Source organism: Lissotriton helveticus, chromosome 7, assembly GCF_964261635.1.
Source record: "Lissotriton helveticus chromosome 7, aLisHel1.1, whole genome shotgun sequence".
Classification (NCBI taxonomy): domain Eukaryota; kingdom Metazoa; phylum Chordata; class Amphibia; order Caudata; family Salamandridae; genus Lissotriton; species Lissotriton helveticus.
Window position 1 is genome coordinate 1,010,081,168 of NC_136068.1, and position 16,249 is coordinate 1,010,097,416.

The 16,249-nt window shown below is 44.2% G+C and overlaps 1 protein-coding gene across 6 annotated transcripts in view; it reads right to left on the reverse strand.

The window, feature by feature from the left end:
- FAXDC2 (fatty acid hydroxylase domain containing 2) overlaps nt 1–16,249 on the reverse strand; it is a 180,453-nt gene that overhangs the window by 112,202 nt on the left and 52,002 nt on the right. For 3 of the 6 annotated variants that reach the window (XM_078653685.1, XM_078653684.1, XM_078653683.1), the window contains exon 2: nt 10,213–10,298. The exons of 2 other annotated variants lie outside the window; for them this stretch is intronic. In XM_078653685.1, coding sequence (XP_078509811.1) covers nt 10,213–10,254 — 42 coding nt within the window. In that variant the 5' untranslated portion in view covers nt 10,255–10,298. Of the gene's footprint in view, nt 1–10,212; nt 10,299–10,592; nt 10,730–16,249 lie in introns of those variants that run through there. One more of the 6 variants, XM_078653682.1, reaches the window with a different exon arrangement.

Sequence of the window (16,249 nt, forward strand, 5' to 3'; positions counted from 1 at the left end):
TGATTTGCATATGGCCATGTGTGAACTGGGGTGGTGTGGAGAGCAAAAAAATGATGGATTTAGGCCCAGATCTCTGTACTGGGGTGAATATATGACATTGTTCTGCATTCTGTCCATCAACTGTTGTTTTGCATTTGTCACCCCGAGTGGGATGGGTATGCTCAGACATGAGTCCCATGCTCTCCACACCACTGGAGTCAAGCTATCCTGGCTGAAGACGGTTGATAGCCAGAAACCGGTCATAGGATGCTTGATTCCGGTCCAGGAAAGACATGGCTTGGCAGTTCGGGCTGGACTGTTCCCATGAGGCACAGGGTCAGACTGATTTGCATATAGCCATGTCTGAACTGGGGTGGCAGAGTGGGCTAAAGAATGGTGATGGACCAAACCCAGATCTTTTGACTGGGTGTGAGTGTTTGATTGGTTCGGATGCTCCGTCCATCACTACCCCCTTTTGTACCGCATTGGCCGCCATAAGTTCAGACGTGAGTCCCTTGCTCACTTTGCCACTGGATTCAAGCAAGCCGGGCTGAAGACGGCTGGAATGCCAGAAACCGGTCCTCGGAAGCTTGTTTCCGGTCCAGGGAAGGCATGGCTTGGCAGTTCGGGCTGGACTGTTCCCATGAGGCACAGGGTCACACTGATTTGCATATAGCCATGTCTGAACTGGGGTGGCAGAGTGGGCTAAAGAACGGTGATGGATCAAACCCAGATCTTTTGACTGGGTGTGAGTGTTTGATTGGTTCGGATGCTCCGTCCATCACCACCCCCTTTTGTACCGCTTTGTCAGGGTGTCATCACATTAATAAACACAGAAATATGGCATGCTAAAACAATGCAACACAATTAAAACCACTAACAACTGTATTCTCTTACAACAATGTTCATTTATACCTGTAATGATTTACTGCATGGGGTAAGTTGCACATACAGAAGAGGCCTCCCCCCTCCTCAGCCCCCCACACTGCAGTTTATCCCCCAGAATTAACATGCTGATATGTTTGATTAGATATCACACATACACCTAATTAAATCATTGAAATGTCAGTTATTGATTGATGTATGATTAATTCGTACGATGTGTATGTGCATATGTTTATTATTGGCAGCTGTTAAAATCCAAGTAAAAACCCTATTAAGAATTTTTTTAAAACTGAGGTTACAATAAGTGAGGCTCAGGTTGTGATACTCAGTGATGGCAAACGTCCAAAACACCAGGTAGTTCAAAAATCAAAATATCCAGGGGTATTACATGGTGTGGAACCCATTTCACAGAGGTATAATTTCTTTAAAAGTAAAAGAAATCATATAAATGTCTGTGTTTTCCCTTATGAATTTTCAGGTGAAGCTTCTCGTGACAGTAGCTGTAATATACTTTTAAAGATGTGTTGTGATCTAGTGGATAAGATGTTAACTGGCAAGCCTAGATAGTCAAGGATTTTGCCTGTTTGACCACAAGTTGAAATAGAGGGTGAATTACTAAATATCCCTCTGCCTCCGGTCACAATACTCGTCAAAAGTGGAACAATTTAGAAATGGAATACATACCATGGTGCTATATAAGAAATTGGACTGGACTGACTTTATTCCAATTCAATACTTAATGTAATGTAGTTGGTGTGTTTTGCCTTCAAGAACTTTTATATTGCGACTACGAAGGAGTGGACTTAATACACCTTTAGGGATGAGATGTGTCTTGTGCTTACTTTGCCAATTGCACTTGACCACATTTAGCCTGACTACAAATTGTGTGGCATATGGAGGAGTACTTACCACACCAGGTACATACCATTACCTGGGGTGAGGTATGTACAGTGTGTGACAAATGCTTCCTATTACTCGTTTTCAACTTGGAAATGTGGCTTCGATACCTAACAGATCGAATTCTTCATGTTTTGCCTTTTTTTCCAGGCTTTTCTACTCCCGATACATTTCTGCCGATTTTGACCTGTCGAAATCTGTTTGGGGAAAACAGTGTGTGATAATTATCACACAGCCTGAAATCCCGATCGCCAGGCAAAATTCTGTTTACCCAGAGATCGGAATTGAGTCCCAAACTTGTAATCAGGGTACTTCGGTTAAACTAAATAATTTTGCTTTAGACAGAATACAGCACATTTTGCTTATTTGGACAAGACGGAATATTATTTAAAAAGATTAGGTTAGAAGTCTAAATGCATAGTTAATTAAATTAGTAGAACTGAGTGAACCTTATCGTGTAATATTATGGTTGTTGCAACTGAAAATATGTGTTGCATTTGTAAATGATATGGTTTAAATAAAATCTGACGCTATGTATTGCCTTATCGATGATAGCCTTGAAGGCTTTTTTTTGTAAGAAAAGTTATACATCCATATGTGAAAACTAATAGATTGGCTTAAGATGTCATAAAGATTCAAAACAATATGTGGGTTCATACTGACGTCATCAAAATGATGTTGGATCACCAGTGACTCAACATCAGAGAATCATTGTTACAGGCCAGAAACGTTTCTTTTAAAGTATGGGCCAAGTAAGGGAAGTGTCTGGGCCCATCAGGAGTTTGAGTTGCATGGTAAGGTGTAAGGCTGAGGTTTGGATAGACAACCCCCCCCGCCTCTTCAGGAGCCACTCCGAACGATCCAGAGGTGCATCAGTGGGCTTAAGCGACCTAAGATTTTTAGATCAAGCCTAATGCAGCGCATAAACTGCACTATGGGAGGATTCATGTAATCACTCCAGAGTTTTACGGGTGGGTCAGACTCCTCCCACACATCTGATTGGCCTTTGCGTGTGTCTTTCAGTAATGAAAGCACCCAAATGGCCAGAGGCGGGTGCATGTCCCACCTCTTCTTGAACTGTTCACTCCCATAGCGTGTTGGTGTCGGGAGCGAGAAAAGCGGCGCGCAGGCTGGCAGCTGCATTCCTCCCTTGTTGTTGTGGATCATGTGACTAATTAAACACAGCACGGTGGCTTTCACTTTCGCGGCCACGCTTGTTGTTTCATGTATTGCAAGCTAGGTGGAATTTTCAGGTTAAAAAAAAAAATCATCTGTTGTTTTCTTTAAGCTGTAAAAGGTTGGATGTGGCCCGCTATAAGGTAGTCGCAGCCTTTTCCCAGTTGACCATATTCAGACTATAGCAACGACTCCCGGGAGAGTAGATGAACGCCTTTCTCTGCCTACATATGTCTCCCAGCCCCTGAAGAATGAACAGGGCCATTCTGTGCAGGCCTCTTTGCTTGACAGTGCACCTTTGTTACCTCTCCAAAGGTGATGTCAGATATAGCAGTGAGAAGGCGCTGTGCTCCGCGGGCTTCTCCCCTCCCTCCCGGTACACGGTGCCCGCCTTGAATAGCTGCCACTGTCGCATGGAAGGCGCCCACAGAGGACACCAGCACCCGGGTGGGCTCGCACAGCCTCCACAGTGCAGCCAGTTCGGCTGGGTGTCTGGAGTCTGCTACACTCCGGAGGCGCAGGACTTCTAAACGACTCTCGCCCGTCGGGAGGAGAGCGCTCCCCCATGGAGGCCAGGAGCCAACCACAGCGCGCTTCCAGCAGAAGGTGCCTTCCCCAAGCAAGGGGGTGCTGTTGCGCGGATGCCATGACTGGTACGTACTGTACACCTGGTTACCTCAGGGCTGTATGTTATCCAGGTATCATCAATCAGACCCCCCAGGATATAGCGGCATGGAGTAGCAAATTTAGCGGCACAAAAATGGAAATTTAGCGGCACAAATATGGAAATTTAGCGGCAATTTTGCGACATTTTATTTGGCCATTTTTCCTACAACAAACACAGATATCTTCGTTTTTTTAGTTATTTAACAACATGAAGCTATGTATGTATACTAATGTAAGCATTCCTCCATAGAAACACTCTTGATTATAGTTAGGGATAGCGAAAATGACATCACATGCTGCTTGACCTTGATGCCATCTCAGAAAAGGGCACTGAATGACCTTAGTGATAGGCCACAATTGAGTTTTTGAAACCTCGAGGCTGCAGCGTCTTAATAAACAGGTGTCTATAACAAATACAGATAACCAGCTACCGAATCGAACAAAAGCCAAAGGTATACGGACTTTTAAATCACCAACAGCCAGGCTTATAAAATCACAGTAGTTGCAAGCAGCAACATAGGTGCATGGTAGTGTATTGTAATTGGATAAATATAGCGCTTACTACCTCAACGAGGCGTCGAAGCGTCTAGGCAGCAATTATCACCTCTTGTAATGTCTAATTGATGGCCTCGTCTTGCATGACAAGAATCCAGCACATTTGCATAGCAGGAAATGCACAGAGGTGCTTGCCACATTTCGGGCGGTGACCTCATGTCTACGATGCAGCCAGAGGTATGTTTCTTATGATAGGCCAGCACCCTGGCTTCGTGCAGAGTGGTACGTATGTGTTAATGTGAGCAGTTTAGGGAAAGTGTTAGCCTCCCGGTGTTATATGCAGTCATGCGAAAGGCTGATTTACAGCCGCTTCTGGGGCGGTCCGCGGTCCTCGGCTCCCGGTGGGCTCTCTGGTGAGCCATGCTGATTTAATGCCATGCTTCACAGTACCACCTGCTGGGTCCCATTTCAGCTGTCATTAAGAAGTCCAGGGCTTCATTAAAGTACGGGCAATTACCAGAGGCTTGCATCTCCGACGGAAAAGAAGCGTCTTTCAATTTAAGTCACTTCTTATAGATGCTCAGTTAAGGCCACGACGTATGCGCCGTGACAGGAAATTTCAGCATCAAGGATTAGGCGCGGAATGGAAAGAAGAAGGTTAATGCGGAAGGTCAACGTATGCCCGAGTCAGCCGCGGCTTTTTACAAAAGTGCCGATTTCGCGGGCACTTTTGTAAAAATCGCGGCATTTTTACAAAAGTGCCGATTTCGTGGCAAATCGCGAAATCGCGATATCCTGGAGGGTCTGACAATGTAAGAGGATGTTCGCAGCACAAACAATTATTGTGAAATAGAGCAAGGCGTGCGAGCAACAATGTTACTAGTAGGTGTTTATTGTCGGACTTCCGGCATTTATTTGATTTCGGATACTAGTTATCTGGTTATTCTACATGAATTGCCAGGCATGGATGATGCAGTTGCAGATGACATATGGCATGGTTCAGTTACAGCCATGGAGGGCTTGGCGTTCCGCACGGTTACTTTGCTCGGGAAGGTTGGGAGTCTGTCTGCTCGCAGCAGGTGCTGCGAGGCTCCGGCTCTCCTTGACTCTGCAAAGCCCACGCAGCTTTCTTCAAGTGTGCTTACATTATTTGAGAGGGACGCCTGCAGTTCCCTGGTAAACATGCAGGGCATGAAGATGCCACTCTGGATGTGACGCGCCAGAGTCCCAGCGTATGCCTCACGCGCACAGTAGAAGTAATGCTGCAGTGGGGGGCAGCTGGTGACATCTCGCTGGTGCTTTATACCACGAAATCTCCCACAGACCCACACACTTGGTGTCATTTGTGTCCGTGCTTGCTTTAAAGGTCATGGAAAGGTAATGATTGGGGAACGTTGTTCCAGTTCTAAGATGTTCCCTCTTGATTTTCTTTGCAAGGTTCTTTGATGGACTTCGCTATGGCCCCTTTTTGATTGAAAGATGCATGCTGAATCTTTAAGTAAGTAGCAGATAGCCTTTTACTTGATTGCCTTGAAGAAGCTCAGGTTTAAAAATACTCATAGCTTTGTTTTTTCTTTTGTTTTGGTGCAGATAGTGACAGTGACATTGATATTAGCACTCTTGATTCCGCCAAGTGGCACAGTTGGTGCCAGGACAAAGTCGATATAAGGTAAACTGGTAAAACCGATAAGAGAGCTGCAGCTGGTGGGAGTGTTTGAAGAATGAGTCGGTGGTAATCAGTTCACTTTTTTTTGTTTTTAGCTCATTTTCCAGGTCCTGAGGATAACCCCGCCAATTCATCATTGGGGTTTGAAACGCGTAGAACGTTTTTGTGACCAAACAAGTGTATTGCAAATTATTTAAGTATCGGGTTCATGTCTTATCGTGCTAATTATTGAATTTAAGTTTCCTATTTACCCGAATACAGTAATGTTTGGCTTAGTGTTGTCCTGGGTTTGAGTTTATCTCACATATTCCTAATTCATTGGTGAATCTTTCTAACCTTTCCCTTGGCTCCTGTTCTACTTTTTCCTTTTTCTTTGATCTATTTTTTCAGTTTTCATTGGAATATGAGCTTACTTACATGTCTTGAATGTTTTTAAATATGTAATGTAATGTAGTGCTATATTTGTGATTTGTATTATATGGTTGTATTATTTTGTGGTCCTGTAAGTTCTTGGAATGTTCATGAAAATAATAACACAAACTTGTTCACTTTCAAATAATTCTTTAAAATATACAAAAAAATTAAAAAGGAAAATAAACATTTATTTGTTTTACAATCACTATGAGTGCCACGTGTGATTTGGATAAATGAAGTGTGAATAGATATCAGTATTGGCATCTGTTTTGGTATGTTTATTATAGTTTGGTACAGCCTTACTGATTAAGGGCCAGAACCCTTTATTGATCTGACATGCTTTAAAGGTCAAAGCACACTGATAGAAGGTAGAAAACACCACTAATAAAGAGTGTAGGCAGTGCCAACATGGCATTTAAACCTGTGAATCTTATGTAGTGGGACGTGGGCTGGCGAACTTTGAACTTTGCAGGCTGTGCATTAGGCGCCTCACTAGTTGCGCTCTGTGTTTCTCAGTGGATGCCCCTATAGGGACCAATGACGCCTGCCGCAGCTCTTCATAAAGCCACTTGGGTCTGTCCAGCACCTCGTGATTAGAAGGTGCCATCCGGACGGAAGGAGGGAGATAAGTTCTTGGAACAACGTATTTTCTCATTCCCCGAGAGATAAACATTAAGCATTGGCATAGCCAATAGGTCTCACCTTTGGGACCTTATAAGTGTTTAGCCATGCAACAGTTGATGTTGTTGCACCAAGGATATTGTCCTGCATCACTAAATACTTATAAGGTCCCAAAAGAGAGACCTATTGGCTATGCCATTGCTTGTTTTCTATGTCTTCACTGCTTGGAGGGGAGAGAATAAAATCCAGAGGTGGGAAATGGGTTGGGAACAGAAAACTCTACAGTAGTGGCTTTAGTACCTCCATCTCGCAGATAACTATTTGACATTTTCACATACAGAAAGAACTGCGCACCTCACAGAGCTTCGCTATCGGTGCAACTTTCGACTAACAGTGGTATGGCAGAACTGCTGTTTTAACCAGGTTAAACAATGCACGGAACCAGTGGCATAACAAAACTTGAGGGGGACCCCCTGCAAAGCATATGAAGCCCCCCTCCGGACTCACTCAGGCCAGGGTACTGTGCTCGGGGACGGGTGTGGGGGTTAGGATGCTGGAGCTTGAGGTCCACTTATTACCCAACTGCACCGGACTGATTCGAGTTCATATCGCCTAGGCCGCAGAACCAGAAGGTGGGAAAACACCACAAAAGCTCCAAAGGGGTAGGCTATAAGGCATAGAACACCATACCTTGGCACCCGGGAATGATTTGATATTTAGGCCAGGCTTCACTATCGGTGCTACTTTCGACTAACAGTGGAATGGCAGAGCTGATGTTTTAACCAGGTTAAATGATGCACAGAACCAGTGTCGTAACAAAACTTGAGGGGGACCACCTGCAAAGCATATGAAGGCCCCCTCCGGACTCACTCAGGCCAGGGTACTGTGCTGGGGAAGGGGGTTGGGGTTGAAGGGGGTTTAGGATGCTGGAGCTTGGGGTCCACTTGTTACCCAACTGCACCGGACTGATTCGAGTTCTTTGATGTTCCTATTCCCCATAAGGTATTTAATCTGTAATTATTGCTTTTTAAGGGGTTTGGTGATCTTTCTATTGTGCTCGCTCTTTTGGTAATTTAAGCTTTTCCGTTTGGCCTCCAATTTGCGTCAATATATTTCATGACTTTAAGGTGTGCTTTAAACTAACGGCTAGATAAGAACGTAATCTACATTTTGGAGCCTCAAGGTTTGACACGAGGCAAATACCACAGGAGATCTCAAATGTCTCGTTTTGATTTGCCAGCTCCCTAGGCAAGTTAGTCAGGGGATGCAGGTTGATAAACTCATGTAACTGAAAATCAATTTGATAGTAATCTCACCAGATGACAGTAGAAATCTTTTTTTTTAACCAAGTCATTAATATTTATAATAAAAATGCCATCACAATTCAACAAGCTCCCCAAGTCTCTGAAAAATCTTAATATTTGTCAGGAGGGGAAGCAATAACTTCTTATTGACTCAATAACCACAATGTATCTCTGTTCCATGTAGACATTTCTACTCATATTTCTGCAAAGAGTCAAAAGGACTTCCCATGTACCTATACCCCCCAAAACATTTCAAGAAGGAGGGTATTAACTCACAAAAAAGAAATTTCTAACGTCGTCTTGAAGAAAATGATTTCCTAGTAGCAAAGAGAACACTAATGAGATATTTTATAACAGGTCTTAGCAAAGAAAAGAACTTTAAAATACAAAAAATGCCCAGACTTACTAATTAGAAGGGTTATATGGTTATATGAAGACTATATGCTAGTTATAAGAAAGTGAGTATGTCCAAATGACTAAGGGCCAGATGTAGCTCGCCAATTACCGGTCGGTAACAGCTGATTTCGGCCGTTACCGACCGGTATTTGGGAATTGACATGTAGGGGCATATTACTTACAGAATCGGTATATTTACCGAATCGGTAAATTTACAGATTCGGTAAAATACCGAATCGGTAAATATACCGATTCTGTAAATCAATATGTAGGTGGCACTGTAATCAGTGCCACAGGCCCTTACCGAATCGTTATTTACCATGGAATACTATTCCATGGTAAATAACGAATTCCAGTGTACATGCACATCTGTGCATGTACACCTGTGCCATGTGGCACACAGACATGCCCTAAGGGCATGTATATGTGTCACATGGCACACAAGCCCGTAACAGGGGTGCAACAGGGTGTCAAAGTGACACCCTGTCCCCCTTGTAAAATCGGTAATTTTACCGATTCGGTAATTACCGAATCGGTATTTGCTATTGAATCCTATGGGCTTCAAGGCCCATAGGAATCAATGGCAGATACCGATTCGGTAATTACCGAATCGGTAATTACCGAATCTTACAGATTCGGAATTTTTACCGAATTATTTACCTACATAGCAAATACCGAATTGTAAATACCGAATCGGTAAAATTCGGTATTTACCATTCGGTAAATTGCTATTACCTACATCTGGGCCTAAGCCATTTAGCGGTTCCAAAGCCTGTGATTCGCTAAGTCACAGAGTTTGCAATGCTCAGTGGCTTGTCATTTGTAATTTGGCAACTGGTTACTGGATTGTAAAATAGGGCTAGAAATTAACTTGGGGAACCAAAAGGGCCCTAGCATACATGCTCAAATCACCCCAGCTCTCTACTTCGCCTCACTCTCTCTCTTTCTGTACATCTCATCTTTCTCTCTTCTTCACAGCTCCCTCTCTCTTTTCTCCCTCTCTACCTCCCCTCCTCCCTCTCTGCTGGAATTTATCTCTGTAAGCTGGAGATAGTGACAGAGGCACCAGCAACGGCCCTGAGCTTTTAAAACCGTCCTCCATTGGTTTCAGTCATCCTAGGAAATGCCCGGTGGAATAAAAGGCCAGTCCAGCCCTGTTATGTATGGGCAAACTTTACAATGACACCTAGTCCACTGAAAGGAGATAGTGGTAAACCCCACAATGGCGATTAGAGTTCGGAGAGTGACACAAGGACCGAAAATGGCTTTCTCTGGAATCACGTTCCCTTTACAAACTGCTTATCTCACTTACAAACCACTGTGCGTGGCCTCCCGCCCACAAACACGAACTATCAGAGGAGGCTGTTAAGACCCATTTTCTTATAAAACTCAAACCTCGACATGTCAGATAGACTTAGACTCTTAGAAGGTCCTTGACGGGAAATGCGCCCAAGATTTTGAATGTACTTCTCAATGACATCGCACTCAATCCTTCTGTCCACAGGTTAAAATCTGACCTTTAGAAATGCCTCTAACCTCGTTTATAGTCTTTTAGGGCACTTTTGCTTGGGGGCTCCGTGACTATCTTTAGACACCAGTGTAATCATGTTTCTCATCTCAGTGAATCCCAACTCCCTTCCAGGCACAGTGCAAATCTAGCAATTATTTCACAAACAACAAACCAATAATACTCATTCTGAAATCAAAGTTTACCTCCCTAGTGCTACCGTTGCCTGTTGTTCTGCATATATTCATGATCTCTATACTGTACTTCGTCGCCTCTGGTGGGGTCAGATGCACTACAGTAAAAAAAAAAAGTAAATAAATACAAAGTATTGACACGTCCCCTCCCTTGAACGTGCACGGTCCTCTAACATTTTGGAATAAATCTTCCCATGAAGTTAAGTCTTATCAAGGTTTTGAGAGTTTAAGAAGCTCACCAAAGAGTGAAGAATGAACAAACACAATTGTTATGTAATATACAAAAGGTTGAAGAGATTCACCAATGTCGTGTGCGTGCACACAAATATAACTCTCGAACGCACGCACACACAAACACTCTCACACTCACACACTCACACACTCTTACTTACTTGAAGAGTGTAAAGGAAAATGGGTAAAGTGGTGCGTAGGCTATTCCGCATTCTAGTCATTGTTGGGATTCAGCATTTTATTGGCTGAGCTGGGAAACTCAGTAAAGGTCAGGTAGACTAGTGCAGGCTGTGTTGCCTCTCCTGTATCCCAGAGGCTGTGTACAGGGATACAGAACATTTCTTTTTTCTGGCCCGTATTTGGGTTTTTCCTCCTAATGCAACATGTTCACGCTCAAGGCCCTGTAGATACAGGCACAAGGAGGCTTTACTCCCATGGCAACTCGGAATTCTTCAGATTTTTGCCCATAGGAAATCTGACAACAGCCCTATTGTTGGTCTGCACTGACAGTTACAAATACATGTTCGACGCGATAAAATTCCTACACTGTGTCGATGTATTTGGATAAATGTGTTGGTTTCTGAGAGGAATCTTTGTTGAGGTACCCCAGGAGATATTTCCTCCCACCAACAGGCAGATAAGAGCTGAACCCCAAAGCTTTTTGTGTGAGTAGCTGTCTTATTCCAGACCCAGAGAAACTTACTTCTGTCTATGATTAACACACACTTACTATATAGATGTGTGCATAGGGTCCTTGCATATACAGAATAAAACCTGGCTGGACGTGATTTAGAGGATGATGGTCACATAAAAAACACCATGAAACAGGTGGTAATGTCAGGAGTGCAATTTATACCGTCCTCACTTATGAGTTCTTCATTTTTTTTTTTTTTGAAAATCTTTTTATTAGCATAGTTTGAGAGCAATAACAGCATACAGTTGCGTATATACAAGTCTAGCGTTAAACTCAGTGTTACATGTATACGAGCATTGATTGCATCAAAGAGACCCTGAGATGTGTTACTTAATTACATGTATTAAATAACTGCAATTAAAACGTTTGTACCACAAAAGGGGCACAACATGCACATTTTGCTGGAGTGGTAAACCACCAAATCTGCATGTCCTCTTATTTACAGGGTCTTTTTCAATCACTCAATTTTGGCAAGTTGCACCTGCCAAAAAATCATGTGAAAAAATCTATTTTGGAGTTTTTCCAATTTATTCTTAACCGCATGCGTGCGGCATGATTCCCCCCCGTACGCTGGATTTTGCGAAAGCGCACTTTACATGACGAGCTGGGCTCGTCATGAGCGTGCGAGGAGGCTACCTCATGACGAGCCCAGCTCGTCATGAGCGTCGAAGGGGTTAATTTGGACCCCGGTGCAAACAGTGGTTTGCATGGGTGTCAGAAGTTAATAAGGCACTCGTAGTTAAGACCGTAGAACTGTAGTTGTTGAAACTGGTTTAAAATTTGATGTGCAAACTGCACTGGGTTCGGCAACTTTCCCAAAGGTGAGTGGCAGTAAATTTTCTGGAAAAAGTGTTAGAAAATCTTCCAGCTCAAGAGCAGAAATTCTGTGAAAAAATTGGCAGATTTACAAAAACTTTTCTTTGTGGTGGACATGGTAGAAATTGAACAAAAGTAACAGAAAACATGAAAATAATATTCCTCTGCCTACGCTGCTTTTCCATCTTAACAGAACATATGGAATAGTTAGAGGTGGGCAGGGTCGGATTGGTACGGCGGGAATCCGGCAATGGGCTGGTATCTGAGTTGCAACTTTGGGCCACTTTTTGGGCAGCTTGGTAGCCGAAAAAGGTGCAACCAGCAAGTGTAGACCCCTTTTTTTTAGGGTGCCCAGTCCTGTTTTTGATCCCAATACAACCCTGGGGGTGGGAAGTGGGTGTGGCATGTAATGGCATATTAACCTTCATGTATGTCATGGGGTGCACATAAGTACTTCTGTCTCATTGTTTGTCTGGCGCAGGTGCAGATGACTGTGACATAAGTACAAAAAAATATAATGTTGGTGCCAGCACTACAAAGGAGTGTCTGGCACAGCAAACCTGAGGTATCTGAGCCAGTCTGAGATGGGCAGAGCACAGGGCAATAGGGGATTGAAATGAGAGGGTAATTTGCCTTCTTTGATGCCTCTAAAGTAGACTTTTGTAGCAGCAAATAACCATTGCATGTTTCCATATCTGGGGGACTGATGCAGACATGATAGACATATTGAGCAACTCTGTCAATATAGGTGTTAACACAGTAGCCTTCATTTTTAGTATTCGAGGGGAATCGGGATCCGAAGGGGAACCAGATTTTATTGTAAAAAGTACAAAGTACTTCGAACTGGGCCTTATCAGGAAGCTCAACAGTAGATAGAAGACATTCCTTGTGAGTGAGGCTGAGAAAGCCAGCAGTGGAAAACTCCTCCCCGGACCGCCCATTAATGGTTGAGTATGTGTCTGCTACTTTGTTAAGGAAAAGTTGGCCTGCTCATTGCACTTATTACCCAGATAGTGATGGGGATGGACTCGGAGTCTTACATGCCAGGACTTCATGATAGAGAACATTTCTCTGGTGAGTTATGCAAATTATCAATTTGTCAGCATAAAATGAAAACCATGCCTTTCTGTTAGCCATATGATGTTCTTTCATTGCAACTAGTGAGATGAGTTATATAAGTGTGTAAACCAATGTATAGGAAATGTTACTTAAAACAAGGAAGACTGCAAGGTGTATGAGCCACGTCATCTATTCTAGTAGGCATTATATGTTAAGAGTGCTTGGTCTGGAGAAAGAAAGAAGCAGATTAACGGAGTTTTTACAATGTACCTTAACCAAAGTTGCTGTGCTTCATTGTGTGATGGGGAGAGAGCATAACAACACCATATCCACTTAGATGTATGCTGTTACTCTCTCCTCTAGTGCTGGCATACCTTAGGCTGGATTGCACCAATGCAACACACCCTTGCACCATAGTGCAAAGTTGTTTACATGTGGTCAAGCTTCGGTATTATAATTAGGCTCCCTGTTTTCTGGTTTTACTGATGTTTACAGATAAATACAGACAGAAAACATTTATTTTCTTGCCTCTGTTTATTTTTAAATGTTGATAGAAACGGAAAGCGGGTTGCTTTTTGAGTAATTCCAAATACTGTCTGCCATGACTGCCAGGGCAATAGATGTGTAGATTGATAGACAAGGCGGTTAAAAAAGAATGGAATTTTAGTAAAGAGGCTTTAACAGCAGTAGATATGCACAAGGTTGATACTGAAATTTGCATATTTTCATACAAGTGCACTGATTTATCTTCTGCGGGTGTTTGCAGCACTGAAACCTGGCAGACATTCAAGCATGAGTGCATATTTATTTGTTAAATACATGTGGAAATATACTAATTTCAGCTTAATTAAACCACAAAACCCAAAATAAATATGGATAAATACAGATAAAATTAGCAAAAAATAAATATGGCTAAATACAGACGGAAATGGCAAAATAGTATATACCATAAAACCAGGAGCCCTGGTTATAATGCAAGGGTACCCTTCCAGTACAAAATTATATGCTTTGACAAGGTTAAATACTTAACCATTTTATATGTGTGCTGTGTGGTGCAGCAAAGTGGTACAAAAGGGGGTGGTGATGGACGGAGCATCTGAACCAATCAAACACTCACACCCAGTCAACAGATCTGGGTTTAATCCATCACCCTTCTTTAGCCCACTCTGCCACCCCAGTTCAGACATGGCCATATACAAATCAGTCTGACCCTGTGCCTCATGGGAACAGTCCAGCCCGAACTGCCAAGCCATGCCTTCCCTGGACCGGAAACAAGCTTCCGAGGACCGGTTTCTGACATTTCAGCCGTCTTCCGCCAGGCTTAGTTGAATTCAGTGGCAAAGTGAGCAAGAGACTCACGTCTGAGCATACCCTGCCAACTTATGGCGAACAAAGTGGTACAAAAGGGGGTGGTAATGGACGGAGCATCTGAACCAATCAAACACTCACACCCAGTCAACAGATCTGGGTTTAATCCATCACCGTTCTTTAGCCCACTCTGCCACCCCAGTTCAGACATGGCCATATGCAAATCAGTCTGACCCTGTGCCTCATGGGAACAGTCCAGCCCGAACTGCCAAGCCATGCCTTCACAGGACCGGAGACAAGCTTCCGAGGACCGGTTTCTGGAATTTCAGCCGTCTTCAGCCCGGCTTGCTTGAATCCAGTGGCAAAGTGAGCAAGGGACTCACGTCTGAGCATACCCTGCCAATTTATGGCGTACAAAGTGCTACAAAAGAGGGTGGAGTCAAGCTATCCTGGCTGAAGACGGCTGATAGTTAGAAACCGGTCCTAGGATGCTTGATTCCCGTCCAGGAAAGACATGGCTTGGCAGTTCGGGCTGGACTGTTCCCATGAGGCACAGGATCAAGGCTGATTTGCATATGGCCATGTCTGAACTGGGGTGGTGTGGAGTGCAAAAAAACGATGGATTTAGGCCCAGATCTCTGCACTGGGGTGAATGTATGACATTGTTCTGCATTCTGTCCATCAACTGTTGTTTTGCATTTGTCACCCCGAGTGGGATGGGTATGCTCAGACGTGAGTCTCATGCTCTCCACACCACTGGAGTCAAGCTATCCTGGCTGAAGACGGCTGATAGCCAGAAACCGGTCCTAGGATGCTTGATTCCGGTCCAGGAAAGACATGGCTTGGCAGTTCGGGCTGGACTGTTCCCATGAGGCACAGGGTCAAGGCTGATTTGCATATGGCCATGTCTGAACTGGGGTGGTGTGGAGTGCACAAAAACGATGGATTTAGGCCCAGATCTCTGTACTGGGGTGAATGTATGACATTGTTCTGCATTCTGTCCATCAACTGTTGTTTTGCATTTGTCACCCCAAGTGGGATGGGTATGCTCAGACGTGAGTCCCATGCTCTCCACACCACTGGAGTCAAGCTATCCTGGCTGAAGACGGCTGATAGCCAGAAACCGGTCCTAGGATGCTTGATTCCGGTCCAGGAAAGACATGGCTTGGCAGTTCGGGCTGGACTGTTCCCATGAGGCACAGGGTCAAGGCTGATTTGCATATGGCCATGTGTGAAGTGGTGTGGAGTGCAAAAAAACGATGGATTTAGGCCCAGATCTCTGCACTGGGGTGAATGTATGACATTGTTCTGCATTCTGTCCATCAACTGTTGTTTTGCATTTGTCACCCCGAGTGGGATGGGTATGCTCAGACGTGAGTCTCATGCTCTCCACACCACTGGAGTCAAGCTATCCTGGCTGAAGACGGCTGATAGCCAGAAACCGGTCCTAGGATGCTTGATTCCGGTCCAGGAAAGACATGGCTTGGCAGTTCGGGCTGGACTGTTCCCATGAGGCACAGGGTCAAGGCTGATTTGCATATGGCCATGTCTGAACTGGGGTGGTGTGGAGTGCACAAAAACGATGGATTTAGGCCCAGATCTCTGTACTGGGGTGAATGTATGACATTGTTCTGCATTCTGTCCATCAACTGTTGTTTTGCATTTGTCACCCCAAGTGGGATGGGTATGCTCAGACGTGAGTCCCATGCTCTCCACACCACTGGAGTCAAGCTATCCTGGCTGAAGACGGCTGATAGCCAGAAACCGGTCCTAGGATGCTTGATTCCGGTCCAGGAAAGACATGGCTTGGCAGTTCGGGCTGGACTGTTCCCATGAGGCACAGGGTCAAGGCTGATTTGCATATGGCCATGTGTGAACTGGGGTGGTGTGGAGTGCAAAAAAACGATGGATTTAGGCCCAGATCTCTGCACTGGGGTGAAT